General features: G+C 32.0%; 1 protein-coding gene across 1 annotated transcript; it reads right to left on the bottom strand.

Moving 5' to 3' along the window:
- Positions 1–18152: 18152 nt before the first annotated feature.
- On the bottom strand, positions 18153–19704 carry LOC114729149 (mannose/glucose-specific lectin-like). Its single transcript, XM_028916121.1, has 5 exons — positions 19693–19704; positions 19192–19395; positions 18866–19099; positions 18560–18753; positions 18153–18408 (listed from the first exon to the last, which is right to left on the bottom strand). Exons 1-5 carry the CDS (start codon positions 19702–19704, stop codon positions 18153–18155), a joined length of 900 nt encoding a protein of 299 aa, XP_028771954.1.
- Positions 19705–22468: the final 2764 nt, after the last annotated feature.

Below are 22468 nucleotides of genomic sequence, written 5' to 3'. Positions count from 1 at the left end.
ACAGCTATTTTGAGAAGTAGAGAGGAGAAAAAGGTAAAGCTTCATCAATTCAATAAGCTCAAACTTTACGAGCTATTCAAAAATTAAACCTTTAGAATCTATAATAAAAAAGCTTTTTTGTGGGGCTGGATATATGACAACAACGATGATAAAGCTTTTGTGAGTGAAAAAGACAACATAAGTATTCAACAGCAATAATATACTGCAAGGTAGGTTGAGTTCTTAAAAGACTTTCTATGAATCTCAATAATTAAAGAAAATAAAAGAGAAAACGAAAAATACAGTATAAACTATCATTAAATTAATTGCAACAATATTAAAATGTTTAGATCTTCTAATCATAATAATATTTATAAATGTAACTTTTATTTCACCATATTTTTTTTCCAAAATAATGTGAAGCTATTTTACGCTTGGTTATAAATTAACAGAAAAAAGGAACCCAGGCCTCTTGGTTATGGTCTAGTATAGTTGCTGGAAGATTTCGAAATCCTCAAGGGCAACATTTGTAAGAGCACTGGTGACGGCAGAGACGCTCGTATTTGGCGGAACCCTTGGTTAATTGATCTCCCTGGTAAGAAACTTTTATCTCCCGGTACCTTTGAAAGTCTAAAGAATATGGTTTGTTGCTGATTTACTTTCTTGAAGGGGTTGGAATATTTCTCTGCTCCAAAATTGGATTAGTGATGTTGAAAAGAATGCTACTACCTTCGGTTCTTAATATAAAAGCTCGTTTGACTTTTATTTTGATTCTAAATATAAAATCCCAGTCCACTTTGTCTCTCATATTTATCTATTTTTTTTCAAGATAATTTTCGTAATAATAATAGTTTTAACCAATACACTTGATTAGCAAAAATATTTTAGAAAAAATAATATTTATTTGTAAAAAACAACTAATATAACTAATTCTTAGTCTATTTAAATTAGTCAACTAGTTTTTATATTAAATACAAGAGGTAATATTATATTCTCAATATGGTCATAAGTGCAAGATCAAGAGAAGACAAATGGACCTGGACAGGTGGAAGAAGAGGTGTCTACGAGGTTGAAGAGGGTTATAAAGTCGCCAAATTAAAATGTTCACTGTCTAATATTATCTCATGTCGTAAATATAAGAGCTATTTAACTAATTTAAGTAAATTAAAAAATAAATTAAGTTAGTTATTTGTAATAAATAGGTGTTGTCTTTCCTAAAATATCTTTGTTAATTAAGTTTATTGGTTAGAATTATCATTCTTAGAAAGACTATCTTGAAAAAAAAAAAATATGAGAGACAAAATAGATTGAGGTCTTATATTTAGAACCAAAATAAAAATCAAACAAAGTCTTATATTAAGGACTAGAGGTAGTATAATGGAGACTTGCAAGGACTCTCCACCAACACCTTAAACCTCTTTGGACGGAAATTAGGAAAGTAAGAGTTCCAAACAACATTAAGAACTTTCTTTGCAGAACTCTCCATAATGCTCTACCCATGTTTGTTAACCTGTGTAAAAGGAAATCTTGTGTATCTGAGCTGTGCTTGATCTGCAAAGAAAAACCAGAATCTATCTCTCGTGCTTTACTCCAATGTCATTGGGCAAAAAATGACTTGGTTTGCAAGTGAATTTTCTCTTAATTTTGATTCCTGGGATTTTCCTCATTTTACCATGTGGTCTCGATGTTCATGTAATATGGCTCTGTCCCCTCGGCAAAAGGCTGTGCTTTGCTGCACACTTTGGTCTATATGGAAGGGACGAAATATATAGTTTTATTCCTGTGTGTGGATTCCGTGCAAGCTAAGGCGGGTTCGGTTGCTGACCGGACTTCAAAAAGCTTCCTGGCTGCGTCGTGCCCAGTAGATTATATTGGGTTTCGACTTGAGACCGCTCCTACTCTTCAAGTCTCCTCCATCCATCGTGATACATAGCTGCCGTACCTCTTGGGATAATGGATAATTTCATTTTCTTCAAATTTTATTGTTTATTATTTGCTGTTTATTTTCGAACTCTTGTACCTTGGTTATTTCAGTTATATGAATTTCTTCTCTGGCAAAAAAATGAGTAAATGAAAAGAAAAACACTTTGAACTTCAAAGTAATTATTTTCAAAAGCTCAACAGAGTGAAAAAATTGTTTCATGGAATTGAATGAAAAATTAAACAAACGGGTCATAACAAATAACAAATAAGGTAGCTTATTATGAATTTGACATTATATATTAGTGACATGCATGCATATGCGAAAAAATCTTCCGGCCGAAAATCAAAAGAAGCCTGAAGTAATCTCATGTTAGAGTCTTTCACCCACTCAGATCCTCAAGTCATAGGTGCTTATCATAACGTTGAGCACACGGTGTTCATCATAGTGATAAAATATGGACCATTGATGAAAATGGTTCATATTAAAGTTTTTAATTTGTAATTTTTTAATGATAAATTTATTTTTTAAAATATGTGTTTGTTATAAGATTATTTTTATTTTAAAATTATATATATATTAAAGTAATAAATTATTTAAAACATAAATAAATTTAAATTGAATCTAAACCATCCAAAATTAATCTAGATGGTTCATATTAACATAGCGTTCTATGCTTGTTTTTGGTGGTAAAGTGCAAATTTACTCTAGAAATTTTTGTTCATGAGCATTGGACACCCGATAGAGCCGAGAAAACAGGTTTAGCTCGTCGAGCTGATTGGTTTAGGCCCAAAAATTATGAATACCACATTTAAAATTTTTTTCCTCAAATGGGAAATAGGCCCTATAGGGCCCAGCCCTGCAGGGCTGAAGGCTTAAACGAGCTGGTCTTGTAGGACTGAGAACCGGCCCGGTCCTGTAGAACTGAGAACCGGCCCATTTAAGACATTTTATAATTTTTTTAAATTTTTTTGTGTAATTCTAATATTATTAATTTTTTACATTGTTAATGATATTTCAAATATTTAGTTATTATTATCATTTTAAAATTAAATTTCACAGAATAGTTTGATTTATTTAGTTTTAGGCAATAATTTGTCCAATTAAATTTTTAAAAAATAGGTTAATTTGGACTTTAATAATGATTTGATTTATATTATATGTGTTGATATTTTTAAACTATATATATTTGATAAGAGAGTATTTTTATACTTATATAACTTGTGATTCTATAATTTGAATTAGAAATTTAGAAGTTTCAACAATAATGTTTCTCAAATTAAAGTAAAATAAAAGCTAAATTGTAAAATTTAAAAGTGAAATTCTTATAAAGAAGAAAAAATTGATATTTTTGTTACGAAAGAAAAGCATACTTACTAAGAAGAGTAATTGATTATAGTGATAATGAAGTTTCAAAAGATTAATAATAGTGTTTGTTTATTGCACATTTGCACTGTAGATGAAACTTTTAGATGTTATCTTGTTAATGAATGTTTTAAATGTTCTTGGATGTTGAAGGATATTTATATATGATGATATTTTGTATTTGTGATTTAATTTTATTCATATTTATGTCTTTTATTAATAATTTTATTGGTTTATATTCATTTTTTTGATAAAAAATGTGAGAAATATGAAAAATAGCTTCTTTTTTTTAAACAGGCCGAACGCCCACAAGCCGGCCCTGAGCTCGTTAGCTTAAGAGTCGGGCCTAACAAATTGGAGTATTTTTGAAATTTCAGAGCTATAGGCCGGATAGGCTTGTATTCTCGCCTCTAGCACTCGAAATTTTTTTTGGATGCAATATTGCACCTTATTGTTAAAAACTAATATTGGCTGTTAACATTACAGTAGAGAAAAATATTGTTATGATTTTAAACTTTTAGGACAAATTTGTATCCAAAAAGACTTCCGAATGCCCAACGCTCTTGATTAAAAACTTCATGAACAAATTTGCACCTTAGCCTTTTGTCTTTGTAGTAAACATAGAAAGTGCTCCCCACTCTTGTTTAAAACTTGATGAAATGTCGGTAGCAAACGTATCCTAAGAATTTCCAAATTAAAAGTACATAATGGTGGTTCTAGCTATGATTATATACCTCTGAAAATTGATATGTGTGTGTGTGTATATATATATATAGACACACACCCCTCATTAGGAGTATAATAAGTATATGATACATTCATCGACAATCTATAAATTTAATTACAATTTCTTTTTCTATTGAATATAGTATCTTCCCCTAAAGATACTGGGTCATATTGGAAAAAAATAAAGAGCACATAAAACAAGTAAAATTAACCCCCAAAAAAAAAACAGAAGGAAAATTTGGAGTTTCGCTTCATAACTTGTGAAAATGAAGGATGGTAGAGTGAAAAGCCCAAGCATCACTCACATAATGACTAGATTTAGGCTTTTGCATAAGAGAAAAGGCATCGATAAGAGGGTCCGGCCCTCTTTTCTGACCTATCCATCCCATGTGTCTATTTCACGAGGGTATTATAACCCTAACTTGATAGCCAGTTAGATTCAAACAATTGCAAAATGGGATGTTCTTCCTGCATGATTACTCTCTTTCCAATATCTCTAAATTTCACAGTACTTGCACTGTCTTTTGCCCTATCTATATTACTATTATCATTCTCTTCTCTTTCACTTGCACCTTCATAATCCATCCGTTCCCATATCTTTTCCATATCCTTATAATTCTCACCTGGAAAACACTGTACTGCAGAGCAGAAACTTTCAATTGTATATATAGAATCTGATTGTGGTACTAGTCGCTGCAGGTTATTAGGATTATGATGATCCATATCTATGTCTTTCATCCTCGAATCTTCTTGTTTCATGCGATTCAACATTGAGATCAAACAACTCAACCAATAAATCAAATGAACCAATGACCATTGTTTGATTGAGAACAAGAATTGGTAGATTATCGCCGGCAACTTGTCGATGTTATCGTCGAATTTTTCCGGCAGGGACTCGATCATAAGCAAGATTTCTTCGATCTTGTTAAACACGTGTGATGCGTACGGGCAAAAGAGTTTGATCGTCTTTTCGATCGCCAGAAATTGGTAATCGACGAAGAAGACGATGACTGACCATTGATATTTCACGGCGTAGATTAGAGGGCTCATCACAAATATGGCCAATTTCGCTGTTGTTCTATATGTTATGCCTAATGGTCCATTGAGATCTTGAGCTTTTCTGGAGACAATTTCCGCCATTGCTAAGATCGATACAGTGCATGCAAGTAATGGTCGATGCCTTGAACTCATTTTTGTGGTTGTTGCTTGATTCTGAGGAATGAAAAGAGAATCACGAAAGAAAGAACAAGAAGATTATCACATTCATATATACATATATACATACATATATATATATATATAAAGCAGTTACTTTTGGAAATATCAAGTTCATAACTTGTAATAATTAGATTGCTTTTTAGTAAACTTGAGGAAACGAGAGAGGCTAGGAATCCTAGATTCCGCAGATCACGGAGCAACCTCTTCTTCTTAGAAGATTCAAGTCCGAAGATTATTTCTGTATCTTTGGTGATTGATGACTGAACGGCTAAGAATTGAAAAAGGAAGACTCAAAGAATAATTGTGGAATACATATATAGTTCTTGCGCCGAAGCTGAAAATAGTTTGAGATCGATGTTTGAAGATTTACCGAAAGGAAGTTTTATTTGATATTGTTGGAGTGGAAATTCAATGACACATGCCATTTTTAAGCTTTACAAAGATTTAGTTTGGATTTTCTTTAGGCAACGAGAGGCCAAGTGGAGGGGAAGAGGATGGGAAGGGTAGTGGAGAGAATCCAATTCCCCTGTTGCAAAGCTGTCTTCTTGGTTTGTTCTTCCTCTCCATCTGCGCCTTGTCATCCTCTCCTACCCTATAAAATAATAAATTAGTCCTTCTCTCTCCTACAAATACAAAGCCGTCGATTTTACTGGATGTGATGGGCCTATGGTTTAGATTTTACATACGTTTTTTTTTTTTAACATGTATTTGTTTTTAAAAATCACACTCATCCAATAAAAATTATGCGAAAAGATGGATTTTTCAAATTATGGTATACTCTCTCTGTTTTTCTTTTTTAAATGGAAAACGGGCCAAAACACCCAAATTATTCATTCATCACTGAAACAAGTCTGGGGCTACAACAGGCCTGCATATCTCCATACAGCAGCAAACTCAATCCCTTAGGGGGACCGTTCAAAAGCTGAAAACCAACCTAGTCTAGACGCCAATTTGCAATCCAATCTGCGTAATAATTGGCCTCTCTCTAGGTGTGTTGGGTTCATGTATCATAACTCTCATTAACCAACCTTGAGATTTGGGTAATGTACTCTCATTTTAATTGTCGCTTAAAGATGACAGAAAAATTTAGGAAAAAATGAGTCTTATAGTTAAAAAATTAGAAGTACTTGATTTTTTAGAGAATCCCAATCAAATCTAGTCGAAATATCTAAATCCAAATTAAGGCATATACTTTTAATACATTTCTAATCAGGACATGAGAACCAATTAGGAATTTTTAAACATTTTAAAATGACCAAAATGCCCCTCTTTAATTAAAAATGAAAATTGATCGATTATTTTTTTCCCTCTCAGGTGATTCATCATCTCTTATTATTTATATTTAGACAAAAACATATAAATAATTTTTTAGTGTTTGAAATTTTTTCTATATAACTAAACCTTCAAAATATTTTAATAAAACATTTTAAATTGGAATATAAGCAGTCTTTAAATGAATATTATTTATTTTCAGGTTATAAAAATTAATTTTAAGATTTTAAAATATTTTAATCGCAAGAAATATTTAATATTTAGTTGTATAATTTATGTTTTCGGTTGAATCCAACATTGCTACTAAATAAAACAAACGTAGATGATAAGACCGAAAATAAAAAATATTTATATAATGGCCACTTATATTTCTAATTTAACATTTTTTATTAAAATATTTTTAATGGCTTTAGTTATATTTTTTGACCAAATGGTTTTAATTATATGTACAAATTTTAAACACGGTAAAATTACTTTTTTTTTTATCTTAAAAAATAATCATAAAAAATGAAGGATCACTCAGAGGGGTCAAATAATCAAATTTTCTTTTTAACTAAAAATGGGTATTTTGGTTATTTAACAACATTTAGCAATTCCTAATTAAGCCTCTGAGTAAAAATTTGTCAAAAGTATAGGATTGAATTTGGATTTAGATATTTTAGCCGGATTTATTTGAGATTTTGCCTTGATCTTTTCCCCAAACTTATGAATAATTAAATTAAATTCTTATTTTTATTCTTCAAAGATATGCGATCCAAAATTTTATCTCAATATTGTCATCTATTTTTATTTGTAGAATCTTAATTTTACCTTAATAAGTATGAAAATAGGGAGAATGGCAATGAGTTCCCAAATAAGAAAAATAATTACAAAATAAGTCTAATAAGTTATCATTTTTTATTTTGAAACTTATTATTATAGCAAAGTATATTAGAGGTTGAACCTTTTGATATTTGGGGCCTTGACTTTATGGGGCCTTTTCCTCCCTTCTATGGTAATCTCTATATACTTGTTGCTGTTGATTATGTTACTAAATGGGTAGAAGCTGTTGCATTGCCAAATAACAAAGCATCTAACGTGGTCAAATTTGTTAAACAATTTTTTTTTTCTAGATTTGGTGTTCCTAAAGCCATCATATGTGATAATGGGATGCATTTTAGGAACCATCAGTTCAAATTCTTGTTAGGCAAATATGGGTGTCATCTTCGAGCAAGCACCATATATCATCCTCAAACTAGTGGCCAAGTAGAAGTCTCTAATAGGGAGCTAAAGGGCATATTGGAAAAAACTATAAGTGCATCTAGGAAAGATTGGTCTCTAAAGTTGAATGATGCATTATAGGCATATAAAACTGCATATAAGACATTATTAGGCATGTCTCCTTACAGACTAGTATATGGCAAGTCATTTCATCTTCCTATAGAGATTGAGCATCAAGCATATTGGGCTGTGCATGCTGTGAACTATGATTTGAAAGCTGCAGGTGACAAATGTGTTCTCCAACTCAATGAGTTAGATGGGATTAGAAGTGAGTTTTTTTAGAATGCTTGTATATACAATGAGAGAACTAAAACTTGGCATGACAAAAGAATTCTGAAGGGAGGATTTAAAGTTAGACAAAAAGTTTTACTATTTAATTCCAGCTTGAAACTGTTCCCAAGTAAGTTGAGATCAAGGTGGTTTGGATGTTTTAAAGTTATAGATGTAAAGCTGTATGGAGCTGTTGAAGTTCAAGCTAATGACGGAAGGACATTTGTGGTTAATAGACAATGCTTAAAGTTATATTATGAAGGAGTCTAGGTTGAGACATCAAAATCCATCTCTCTTAAGGAAGTCTAAACCCACTACAACTGCGTCTAGCTATAGACATTAAATTTAGCGTTGGTTGGGAGGCAACCTAATAACTTTTCATTTATTTTATTTTGTTTATTTTTCTTAATTTGTTCATATTTTATTTTATTGTCTATTGTCCCCACAATTCTTTTTCCATAAGGATCTCGCTCCAGATTTTTTGTGTGTAGAAAGATGATGCATTATTGAAGAGACTTAAGGGAGAACTCCAAATCATAATCAGAAATAAATCAGGGAGTATTATTTCCTTTCTCTTTTTCTTTACTTTCTGTAACATTGATGACAATGTTTTATTTAAGTGTAGGGGAGGGAATGAACTGATTGATTAGCTGAATATGCCCTATTATTGAAAAAATTTTTGAATTTAAATTCTTGACTCCTGTTTTTCATTAAAATTACCATCTTGATTGCACTGATACTTGCATGAATTTTCAAGTCCAATGTTGATTTGTGATTATTTTTATTGATTAAAATTCTAAGAGCCATCCTAAGACACAAGTGATTTAATGCATTGAGAACAATCAAAGTCTTCAGTGAGGCTCTGTGAACAGGAATGTAAGAGAGATAACCTTGTTGGAAGTATTCTCGGCCTTAAATTTTTTAATTGTGTGATTACCTCCTATGCTAGTTTTTCTTCAGAATTTGTCTTAATTCTCTTAGTTGTTGTCTAACTCATGTGCGATTCTTTAATCTGATAAAGGCATTCTAATTCTAAGCCCCTTTTATCCCAAACACAAGCCATACACATAATATATCCCTAGTCACCCCCTTTGGGCCTATCACTTTTCATTAGCCATCAATTTTATAGAAAGGTATATATACATGAAAATTTTTATAGCATTTTTTATTTATGTCAGAAAATTATTATTATCGTGATATTGTGCTACATGTTTTATATACAAGGTGCCAAATGAAAAGAAGAAGAAGAAGAAGAAAAATGGCGCAAGAAAAATATAAGAAAAAAGAAGGAATGTTCAAGAAAAAGAAAGAAAAGCAAAATAAAAGAAAAAGAAAGCAAAAAAAGAAAAGGAAAGGAAAAATACACCCATATCAACTCTTACTAGCTCACTTATCACTCCTATGTCCCTTATGACATGATTTCATGCTATTTAATTATCATTACATGCATGCTATTATTTTCTATTTTTCACATTCCATTCCATGTGACCTTTTCCCGTCATTACAAGCCTATAAAGACCTCTTGATTAAAGAACGCATATGTAACTGACTGTAGATACTTAGAACTATTACAAGTCTATGGTAGGGGGCTAGTCTAAGTAGGTTTGAGTGAAAGAACCCTGAAAAAGCTGAGATGAGTGAAACAATTATACCCCTAGGAGTGCTCTCTTCTATCTTGTTCCTCTATCTTAATTGTGTTCATAGAAATTGATTCCATTACATTTATTATGCTATAACTAGGATGGACCTGAAGAATTTAATTAATTGATTCTCACTCTTGTGCTCGAACTTGATTAATTCCTCTACTTGTTTTCAGTTGTTTATCATGATGTTTTTCCACATCTTTGTCCAGGAGTGCAAAAGATTAAGTGCAGGGGAATTTGATAAGTCTATATTTTATAATTAAATAGGTGTATATTTTGATGTATTTGGTTAAATTTATGGATATCTTATATTTATTTAATTATCTTTTATAGATTTTCCTCTCTTTTATTAATTATGGGATAAAAACAGATCTTGCTATAAAATCTACTCAGATCTTGCTATTTTGCAGGAAATACAAGATAGCAAATAAAAAGAATTATAAAAGGAAAAGGGAGTAAAAGATATGCAATAAATATAATATATATCCATATACATTATAAGGAAAGGGATTTGGATGAGAGACATGGACCCCGCAGTCAAAAGATTGGATCAAGTTACACTACGGGATGTGGTGGAGTTATAAGAGGAGATCAAGGAGAATGGCTCAAAGGATACACGAAGAGACTATCAGGAGGAAATGCATATACTGCAGAAGCATGGGGAATCATTGAAGGCTTGGAGATATGCTGGCTAATGGGGTTCAAGCAAGTTGAAGTCGAATGTGACTCGGTTGAACTCGTGCAGCAAATTTTTCGAACAGGAAGACTAGGAGGATACCCAGACCTGTCAGGAAGAACAGAAGGTCTTCTACTACGAGAGTGGCAAGTGAAGTTTATGTGTACGCTTAGAGAAGGAAATAGATGTGCAGACCAATTGGCAAAGCTATGTCTTAGATATGGGACAGACAGGATGATGTGGACGACACTGCCAGAGGAGCTACTACAAATTGTGGAAGAAGATGCTGCTGGAGTTAGTATCCCGAGAGGGTTGTTAGTGTAGTGACTTAGTCACCTTTTGTTCACAAAAAAAAAAAAAAAAAGAGATTGGATCAAGTTTTTGAGTGAAGTTACGTGAAGCAATCAAAGGTTCATATATTTATATATATAGGAGGACGCAAAGGGAGAAGGCAGCACAGTCTTGGCAGCAGCGAGAATTCGAACGGAGAGAAGAGAGCAAGCATCGAGAAGCATTCCCAGATACAGTAACACAGCATTATTTGCAACAGCAAACTAATGAAGTTACTATCTTTGTTCATCTTGTGACAGCAGCTGAATAGAAGACCTCTATTGGATCCTTTGACAGTTTATTCCTCTTTTCTTTTTTCTTTATTCTGTCATGTTTGGAAATCTTAGAACAATCCTATTTATGGTTTATTTTATCATGAGTTTCTAAATTCCCCAGTTGGGGTAAGGATATAGTCCAACTTGGAAGCTAGTTTTTATTGGTTCTGTTTTGACTCTTTTTGTGGCTTTTATGAATATCTTTTGATTTTTATATCTATTTCTCTTATTCTTCATATGGATTTTATGATTGGCCACTATTGAATCTAAATTATGGGTGATCTTGATGGATTGGGAGGTGAAGAGAGAACCTAGATCTAGAGAAGTAGACATAAATATTTAGGCTAGGGATAGATCTAGATATTTATGGTGATTTAAGACCATAGCTTCAACATTTAATTAGTTGTTTGAGTGTCGTAGGAACAAATTCAACTCTAATGAAATAGGGACTTATAATTCGAGAGAATATTAGGACACTTTAGGAATAGTTGTCACTATAATAAATTAAAGAGTCAATTCAAAGGATAGAAACTAGCAACCCATAGGGTAATTCCTGAACCCCAACGCTTTTAGTGATTGATTTTCCCCTTATATTTGATTTTCTCTTACTTTTAATTTATTATTTCATTATATCTCATCAATCAATTTATCTATTCTTGTTGTTACTTATTTGGATTAGTAAAAATGCAATCTCCTTGTGGGTACGACCCTAGATTACTCTAGAATTTTTATTACATCGAGCCCGTACACTTGCGGCAGTGATCATTTAGATAACCAAAGTTAATGTTTACAAATTTTTAGATAATCAAAGTTAGATATTCAATTTTATTTTTCATTTTGTTAGTACTGTTGTCAACCCGAGAGTGTTGAATGTTGATATTACGTCATCCGCTATATGAATGACATCATTGAAACATGGGTTACTAAGAAGTTAAATAAGTTAAATATAGGTTACATTGTAATTCTTCAGTCTTTTCACATTTTGGATCCAATTGACTAATGACTTTACAGGCATTTCGAGATAGTGTGCCATATGATCCTAAAGAAATCAACTCAATAAGAGATACTTTGTCAACAACTTTGCTTGAGAACTTTAAAAATGTGAATTAGTTAAGTCATTCACATTTTTGTTCATTGTTTATTATGTATGTTTAGTTGAAATATTAATTAGTTAAGTTCTTGATTATTAGGTGTAGTTAATTGAATAAGAATTGAAAACATTAGTTATGTTAGTATTAGGTTTGAATCTATGTCTTAAAATAGTTTTGCATTCTTTTGTTATGCTAATTGGAATTGGTTTGTAATTGGCTTGACATTGCAAGAAGGTTGTATAGGAAATTGAATCAAATTTTGTTTTTAAAAAAAAAAAAACTGGACCTTTCATGGCAGTTATTTGTTTAATCACCGTGAAAGGATTTTTTATACTGGTGGTTACACAAAATGACTGTTGTTAAGATAAAACTTTTCACGACAGTTACATTATGAAACAGTCATGGAAAGTTACTTTTTCAACAGCCGTGAAATGCTTTGTTTACAACATTAGCAGAATTCATTATGCCTTAAAAACTGTTGTGAAAAGCCCTTTTTAACTACCGTTAAAGGTCTTTTCTCCAGTAGTGATGATAGGAGATTTGAACCTATTACCACTCAATAAAAGATAAATTATACATTTAATTTTTTAATTTTATATAATATTTCACTTTGATTCCTTGACTTTGAAAAATACATTTTTGATCATTTAACCCTAAAAACGGGAGGCTTAAATGAATTTTTTTTTGTAACAATCATGATTATTTTGAACATTAAACTTAATATGTTAATATTTGAAAATATTTTATCAATATATAATATTTCAACATCACATTTTTTTGTCAATAATTTTAGGATTAAGGATCTAAAATTTTATTTTTTTTAAAGTTAAGGAACTAAATTAAAACATTATATAAAATAAAGGACTAAATACACACTTTATGGTAAAACTGGATGCAAAATGGTATGTGTTTACATCAGTTACCTCTCACATTTTCAACACGCGCGCTGGCGTCGGATGTCACAATAGAAACAGTAAGCGAGAAACAATCTCATAATTAATGCCACCCGATAGTTATACCACTGAATGCATATTCTCCCATTTTCAACCTCTTTGAGAAGTCCCAGAGCTTGTGGCTGGTCGGTAAGTATTAATTATAAATGAAGGTTGTATGCTTATATTGGAATAATCGGGTTGGATATTGTAATTTCTGGTTATTTATTCTTCTGCATCAATTTCTGTCTCTTCAAAGGCTAATGGTTGGGAGCAACTTTAATTTTCTCTAGTTTCTCTTCTTCCTTCGTAGGCCGTCTCATTGGGAGCCACACTATTCCGCAGTGACTTATCCAAGGCACTCATACTCACCAACAGGTTTGATTGGCCATTCATAGTTAACCTTTTCTCTGCAGCCAAGAGAGCATGATCAGATATCATTAAAGGACATTGATCAAATTGCTAAGGGCTCATTTCCATTGTGCATGCGTCATCGATTTGAAAAAGTTAGACTCGGTTTCAAAAATCATGCTACCTCTTTACATGTTTATAATTTCTTTATTCTTTTTGTTTCCTCTACTTCTGGGTAGGAGAAATTTTTGTGGTTGGAAGGCAAAAACTGTGCTTTCTAATTTTCTGTCCTTAAGAAGAGATATATGTAAAGAAGCATGCAGTTCTTTGTTTTAAAAACCGAGATACTTTTTTCGATCCTTAATATAAAAATTAGATAACTAATTAGTTGATATTAAAAAAATTATTTAAGTTATTTATTTAATTTGTAATAAATCTGTGTTGATTTTCCTAGAATAGCTAATTATGTGTATTGTAGTAACCACCTTTTAATAGAAACCTCTTATTATGTATAAGAAAAAAAGATACTTTGAGAAAAAAATAATTAATTTAGAAGATAGAGTTGATTAAGATCTTATATTTAAAGTAAAAGCAAACATCTTGTTTACTTTTTATATTTTTGAAACCCGACGTAGCAATTGCCATTTGCACATTGACCGGTGATGTCAGGGTTTGATGCCTTTCTCCCCTTTGATGATGTGTGATGGTGAGATCGTATGGTTTCTCAATATTGGTGTTTGTATGTGATAATTTCAAAGATAGAATATGGAGATTCCTCCCAAAAATTGTATGCGTTATGGGTGAACATATAAGGTTAGCAATGGTAAACTCAGCAAGATATTTTCTCAATTCATCTACCACCCAATTTATGTGCCGTTTTTTCTTTTTGTCTTCATATTTTGCTCATCTTTTCTTTTCCTCAAATAATACATGAATTCTCTCAAAAGGTAATTATGATGCTTGTACTTGCACTTTCATATGTTGTAGGTTGTTGTGGAGAGGTTTGAGAGAGTATGCATACAGAATACGCCATAATTATGGAAAGGACGGGAACCGTCAGTTGTGAACTCATTGGATGACTTTTATGACCTGACACTTGTACATAGCTTGTGAGGCCAGCATTCATGTGGGCACATGGACACATCCAAATACCCACGCGAAACATGCTTCTAGCAGACAGTATAGGTTCGCTCCACCATGAGTTGAGTCTAACATCTCTGGCAACATAGTAAATCAAAAGGTTTGAATTTTGGGTGGGATAGGTGTTCATATTTAATGTCTGTTATTGTTCTACATAGGATTAGTTCTAACATCAGGATATCTACACATAACAAAAACAAATATACAAGTTCTGGCTATCATGCTATCTGTTTAAAACCATTTTTTCAAGGCTAGGCCCTGAAGTTGGAAACTTTTTTATGCAAAAAGACTCGGGCTACCATCTGCCCCTCCGCCCAATGCCCCCAATAGAAAGAGAAGAATTCTCAAATGGCTGCTTTTGAAGGGTCAAATGTCAACACCTCAAACAATAAAGATCGGATTGAGTAAAAGGGGTTAAGTCATGGTAAACGAATATTCGATTTTCATTAGGAGAGATGCTTATATTTGATATGCAACACTATTTTGAACATAATTGTTTCTAATATGAAGATATTTGTGTTTAGCAAAAAAAAAGAATATGGACACTTCAGGTCACTTCAACTACTAATTTCAGGTTTGATAAGGATGGTTAAGCTTTCAATCTAGCCAAAAAAAAAAAAAGGCTTAGCTTTGCCAATCAAGTTCATTAAATGGGCCTTAGTACCCATTAGGTGTGTTTGATCATTGATTCAACAAGTTTCTGGCCCTTACGGTGAGAAATTCTATCATTCTGAGTTAAAGTATACCTCTTATCTTTAATATAAGAAAACTTGTTAAATTAATTATTTATAATAAATAAATCTTGTTTTTCTTAAAATATTCTTACTAATCAAGCGTATTAGTTAAAACTACTATTATTGGAAGGACTATTTTGAAAAAAATAGATAATTGTAAGAAATAAAATAAATTGAATTCTAATATTTATGACTAAAATAAAAGTTAAATGGACGTTATATTAAGAACCGGAAGTATTAGTTTATATTTTAATGTTACATGACGCTTTTCACTGAACCATATTATTTATTTCTCTTGCCTGGAGCACTTTGCTACGCACTTTAGCATGTAAACTGAAGAAATTTTTGCAAGTAGTTTTGTTTTTTTTTTTGAGCCCGACGTTGTATCATTCACTAACAGCATCTATGTGAGGATGTCAATCCAGTGGCATGAAATACAAGGGGGAATATATAATCCTTGCTAGGTCCCATTTCATCCTCGAAGTTAAAGAATCACTTGCTTTTAATTACTTCCCAATTTTAGACGGTTGTTTTTGGTTTCCTGTGAATGCCCATTTGTATCAATAACGTAACTCTCCTTGTCATGCGGATCATCTTAACATATTGATTATGTGCTTGGGACTGTTATGATTTAGGCGAATTGTTATTTGAAACTCATATAAAATTTTTAACTTTTTAGTCTATAACTACTTTTTAAAAAATCATAATAATATGGGTCTTGAGTCATGCTAATCAATACGATTTCTTACTTTTCTCAACTTGCTTTGTCTTTCAGACATAAATTATAGATTAAATTCAAAATTCATCACTCATATTTCATTCGTCTCCTTTGTAATTATTAGCCTTAAATTACTTTTCAATGATAAATCTTGGTCATCCATTTTGATCTTTCATCCTGGAGCCTTGAGATCAATTTTAAACTACCACTTTTGGCTTGGATGTGAGACAATTTACTAATTTTTCCATCACACATCTTTAACCATGATTACTTTTGGCTAACTATAGTTTCTTTTCTTCAGCCTTACATTTACTAACTATAATTATTTTTAATTAATTATGGTTATATCTCTCCAAAAATGGTTAGTTTTACTAACCTTAATTGTGCTTTAACTTTAGTTAACTCAACCTTAATTACCTTATCAAGGTTAATCTTCTTTCATCCACAGTAAATTTTCTAATTAAAATAGATAATTCCTTAACCATATATACTTTAGAATTTAATTATGATAATTTTTCTTCCCCTTTCTTCTTTGAGAATAGCATCATATTGGGCCGCATTGGGGCTACTATTATGCTCTCAATTTAACAAGAATTTAGACATCAACATTCTGGGCCGCCGAATTACATTGCTTTGTAGGCCTGATTAAACTTTTGATCAAATAATCTTTCAATTACTTTTCTTGTGCCATTTTGACCTTTATTACCTGAAATAAACCTTCAAACCCATCATTCTCTTATTTTCCCTAAATTTTTGAGTAATTAATCTTAAGATCTGAGCTTTCAAAAATTATACTGTTGACCACATCATAACTTGCCATTCATGTAATCCTCCATCTCTTGAGGATCCTTAAATAACTTATAAACCCTTTCCAACTCTTCTGGATAACTTTCAAGTTTTGGGTGCTATTGTGTAATTTCATAATATTTATTTCGCAGCATATAGGCGTTCTTAACTTTCAATATTTACAATTTAGTCCATCAATACTTTTTATCTTTTTAATGACTCAGAGCTTCCTTCCTTTACATTTAGGTCGCTATTCCCTTTTACTTCAGCCCTTGTAACTTTTTCGTGGTCTCTAAAAAGTATTTTAGTTTCAGAAAAACTTTTAATTTATGATTTAATCCTTTGGATATTTTCATGACATTTCTAAGACTCCTGCTTAGCTGGGTTAATGACCTATTTAGTTTGGGTTTATTCTTGAAATTTTAGACCTAAAGACGGGATATGACACTCCTCTTAACTCCATTCATGAAAAAACCTCTCATTAATATGAGTGCCAATACCATTTAGTGACATGACCACAACAAATCCCACATAAGTTCTTTTGCGCCATCAACTGTATGGCACAAGAGTACGGGTCCTCGCAAATAATTCAAGTAACAGAAAATATTATTCCACCATAATTAATTCAAAAGGGGGGTTAAATTTCACCATTATGTTTCGAATTAGGCCAAGGAAAATCAATTGAAGTTTGTCAAATCCAAATGGAAGAAAATTGGACTAGCTGAATGTTAAAATTTGATTCAAAACTAAATGAAACTTTGATTTATAGATTGTAATGGGATGTAGCATTATTTTTCTACTTTACATTTATTCTCGATGTCTTTTTTTTCTTAGTCCCCTATAGTTATGACTTCTTTTTAAAGTATATGAACTCTCAATCTCATCAGTCATGACTACATTAGTGTGAACTGGGCACACCAAATTGTAAGAAGTCGAAGCTTCATAATGAAAAATTCAGGCCCATCACAATTAAAAAGCAGGGTCAAATGTGAGCCATTAGATTGATCCATTCATAAAAGACCTACTTCAGTGGCAGGTGCTTCATTACATTGTTTTAGTGAACACCGGCAAGACATTCTCTTAGGGTACTTTTTTCTAATCGCAGTGTAACTAATTAAATTCTCGTTTCCTAATTTTTTTCCTTAAACATTAAATTAAGTAAGGCTTTAACTGCTGTATTGAGAACAAGAGTGTGTGAAATTAAAGCTACATAAATAAGATCAAACAATAACAATAATGCTTTTTTTATTAATTTCACAAAGCAGTACAATTATTCAACAAAGTAACGATACGGACACATAATACACCCATCAAGAAATTGAGCAAAGCGAGAGTTAGAAAAACCCTTGCAAATAACTTGACAAGACAACTAAACACATCAACGCCCAACATCATTCTTGGCCATAACAAGCCTTATTTTCACATTGATTTTATAGACTTCCGTCATCTCTTGATATATAAGAAATTAGATTACGGCTTTTGGTTTCACAAAGATGCCGATTGCGTCAAGATAATAGCCGTGTCTTCCATGAAATCCATTGACGAAAGAACCTTCTATTGGTATGGAGAAAGAAGTTCCTTTAACAGTTCCAAAAGGTCCATATGTGGTCAGATTTGTTACGAACGAAAGTGAGGTGATAACAGGCGTCTTCACTTTGTGAGTTCCATATGTTCCAGATATGGATGTCAGATACTCAGAAGACCCATCGATTGTAATCTGCACATTATCATTTGCGCCATGTAATGTAAACTGTTATTACCTCAGGAAAAAGATAGCTTGGGCGAATGAAGAAGATAAATCATAGAAATGAATATGAATAATTTGATTTGTTATGGTAGAAAGGCCACATATAAATTCAAAACTCTTACTATTTTTTGGTACCAGCATCTTTTGGATCACGACCACCAAACATTCCATACTCGTTTCCGTTAGCGTCCTTAAAAGCAATGGCATTGATACATTGTCCATCATAAATGGTTATCTCTTTTATCCAACTTGCCACTTTAAAATCAAAAGCTTCTCCACCTTCGCCACCCCATGGCCCCAACGAAATGCTTCCAGCTACCTGCACCAGAAATCCATATCAGCAAACCAGCACTACAAAATCTATGAAGAAGGGTAAAATCTAATGCATGACTTGCACATGCGAGCATGTTTTAGTTAAATGAATTGCTTACTGGTTGCACATAAATTCCAAGAGCATCAAGGTAGTAACCAGATCTGCCATGAAACCCAACGACGACACTGTCTGCTATTGGGATAGAGAACTCATCACCAGTAGTCTTTCCATAAGGGCCATAACTCGTGAGATTTGTGGCGAAGGTCAGGGAGGTGATTACAGTCAGTCCAGCATACTTTCCATAAGTTCCGCTTATAGTTGTGAAATACTCTGACGGCGAAGCAATTTTAATCTACAATACATGCAGGGTGATAAGTAATTAAAATGATGAGGCCAGCGATTAAGGAAGCGATGTATTAATTAATATATTATTGCGTAGCTCACCTTTTTCTCTTCACCCAAGTCATTATGGTTCTCGCCACCAAATGTGCCAGAAGTATCACCGTTGCCATCGGTGAAAGAAATGGACTTAACATTACTGTCTACATAGAGGGTTATCTCACTTATGCCACTGCTTGCCTTGAAGCTCCAATGGTCGCCACCTGAACCTCCCCACGGTCCCAACGAAATGATTCCTGCCAAGGAAGCCTGACCAATAAAATAAAAACCAGTTAATACAATAGTCACAGAAACATATGAATCCTTGAGAAATACCATGAATAGAAAGATAGATCGTGTCATACATACCATTTGCTCAGTTGAATTTGTCGAACGTTGATATGCAGCTCTAAAACTGGTTGTTGTTGGTGTGCATCGATATGTCCTCAATGAGGTCAATTTATAGAGAGATTATAGGTGGAATTGGGAGGCCAATTAATTATGACAAATGAATATAAGACCCATGGGTCTTATATTATATTAAGGAGCGGAGGGGTATCAAATAACATTCATCGCCATCTCTTATCATTATTGTCCATTTTGTCTTTGCATCCATGAAGATGGATTTTGTTTTGATATTACTATGGTCTTTTTTCCACACCGAAATAGTCTCCAGTGCGCTTAAGACAAAAATACATGGTTTCACGATGCATAACATATAAGGCCAAGTGAAATGGTGTGGCTCTTTATATATCTAACACAGAATAATTGATTAATTAATTAGTTTAAAATTATCATAAAAAATAATCATATGATGTTAATTAACATGCTCTCTCTGGTCCATAATAATATATGACATCGGTTAGAAGCAAAATTGTGGTCCAAAATATAAAATGTTGTCCGGATAAATAATGTGATTTTTTTTTCACTTTTGCCCCTAAGAGATGAGAGATAATAAAAGTATAGCATTAAATGTAATTTTATATTTTTTAGGGTAAAATAGAAAAATTTTATCATTTTAGGACAAATTTAATGACTACATTTTCATTTCTTTAATATGTGAGAGAAGTTGACCGACTTATTATATTATGAATCCAAGACAGTACTGCGTAACTTAGCAATATGTTATGGGGGATTTTATACTATGTAAACTGATGAAGGTTTTGTACTCTAGAGGAAAAGGGGGGAGAGGGATTCTGAGAGGATCCACGCTGATATTGTTATTAGAGTAATACTGGTGAGGGACTAGATTGGTTGATTTTCACGGCTACTTTGATTCATCTTGAACTCAATGAAATTATAAGAACCAAAATCATGATTTTATATGATGCATAAATATTTTCTAGCTATAGCGTTATTTATAAAGAGAGTATATGAGAGATCATGAGTGAAATTTATTTGTATAAATGTGTAAGATTTGATATTTTATACACGTTTTTCACGAATTAATTAAGGACAGTCATTAATCATTATATTTTTGATTGGATTAATTAATTCGACTACCAATTCCACTTGTAATCTGCCTATAAATTGACCACATAAATATTTAATTATTTAATTAATAAATAATTAGTTTTATTTAATATCATAAAAAATTATAATCCCGCCCGCTTTGGCTGTTCATTTGACTGGGAGTGATTTGAAGACCAGGTACATTGATACCAAATATAAAAGCAAATCATCTTTGTTTGAAACTTAAACTTTTCTTATCATTTTTCCTCCTATTAAATATATGCCACTTATTATCTTTCTGTAATAAATTTTAACTCATTACTCCTTTAGTCGTATTTGTAGGGCATTCTAAACATGTTTTAAAAGACTAAGAAAAATTTTAATTTGCATTAACTCTTCTTTAAAATATAATAACTTTTTAACTTTACCTCTATTTAATATATACACTTTTTCTAAAAAAAATATTTATCCATACTATAATAAATGAAGAACAAAACAGTATATTCATAGTAAAAATTTAATAAGGGGACTTATAAATAAGATCAAAAAAACTTCTCTCTCAACCTTATAAATAGGACTAGAGGAGTATCATATTGTGATACTTTTATATTAATTGATTAATCACAATTAATTTGTGGTAGATAAAACTAGCCACAACATTCGTTAATTAAACCAATTGAAAAACGTGCGTTAAGTATCAAATAGGTTATTTCTCCAAGATGCATGTACGCAGTCATCGTCATTTGAACTTGTCTTTGCGAACCCGTGAAGAGCTAACTTGTCATTGGGCGGTCGTCCTTTTTTCCTATGCCCACAATGATCACGTTCCCATTGCATTACTTGATTTATTAATTTTTGTTCGATGCAAAATATGTATCAAACAAGATTCATCGCCATCTCTACTCATTCATGCCATTTTTATCTTTGCATCCATGAAGATGGATTCTCTTTTGATATTATTAGAGCATGTTAGTTATGGTACTTTCTCCACACCACAAAAAGTCCGATATATATGGTCCAAGGTAGGGCCAAACGAATGGTGTGGCTAGTTATATCTACCACAAATTAATTGTGATTAATCAATTAATATAAAAGTATCATAATGTAAGAAATAATCACATTAGAACTAATTTTAATTAACATACTATGGGGATTTAACTACAGGGATTTAGCAATATTTTATGGGGGCTACAGCGTAGAAATTGATGAAAGTCTTGTATTGTAGTATTTTAGAAGAAAAGGATAGGGAAGGATTCTGGGGGGATGATATTGTTATTAAAGTTATAGTGGCGAGATATTAGATTATTTGATTTCATGGCTATTTTGATTCATCTTGAAGCCAATCAATTAAATTATAAGAACTAAAATCATGATTTTCTTGGGAAAAAAAAATCCGGATAACACTATAAATGCCAAAATGCCTTATGAATTTAAATTCACATCTATCTCATGTGTTACACTATATATCAGTTTCAACCAAACTCAATTTTCGCAACTTAAACCAAACACACCCTTCATGTTTTAAATCAATTATTTAAGAGAATGCATGTTTAATTTGATGCAATTAATTCATTAGGGCAGCACCAAGATGATTATAATAAGTTAATCTTTCCTTTTGTCCCACTTGAATACCACGGATTTAATAATTACTACATCTGATCTTTAATATAAGAGCTAGTTTTACTTTTAATTTGATCCTAAATATAAGGCCCAAATCTATTTTGTCTTCCATATTTATTCATTTTTTCTAAGATAGTCTTTATATTAGTTGTACATGCTAAAGTTTCAATTAAATAGTAGTTTTAGCTAACACATAATTAGCAAAGGTATTTTAGGAAAAACAATACCTAATTATTACAAATAACTAACTTAACAAACTTTCTTACTTTAC

Source organism: Neltuma alba, unplaced genomic scaffold (genome assembly GCF_004799145.2).
Source record: "Neltuma alba isolate B1F8T4 unplaced genomic scaffold, ASM479914v2 tig00012607_pilon, whole genome shotgun sequence".
NCBI lineage: Eukaryota > Viridiplantae > Streptophyta > Magnoliopsida > Fabales > Fabaceae > Neltuma > Neltuma alba.
This window is presented reverse-complemented; position numbering and strand designations above follow the sequence as displayed.

Coding starts and splice junctions, on each gene's coding strand:
- LOC114729149 (XM_028916121.1), bottom strand. Junction 19,100..19,191: donor ACTTGGGTGAAGAGAAAAAG/GTGAGCTACGCA, acceptor CATGTATTGTAG/ATTAAAATTGCTTCGCCGTC. Junction 18,409..18,559: donor AAAGATGCTGGTACCAAAAA/ATAGTAAGAGTT, acceptor AAATGATAATGT/GCAGATTACAATCGATGGGT.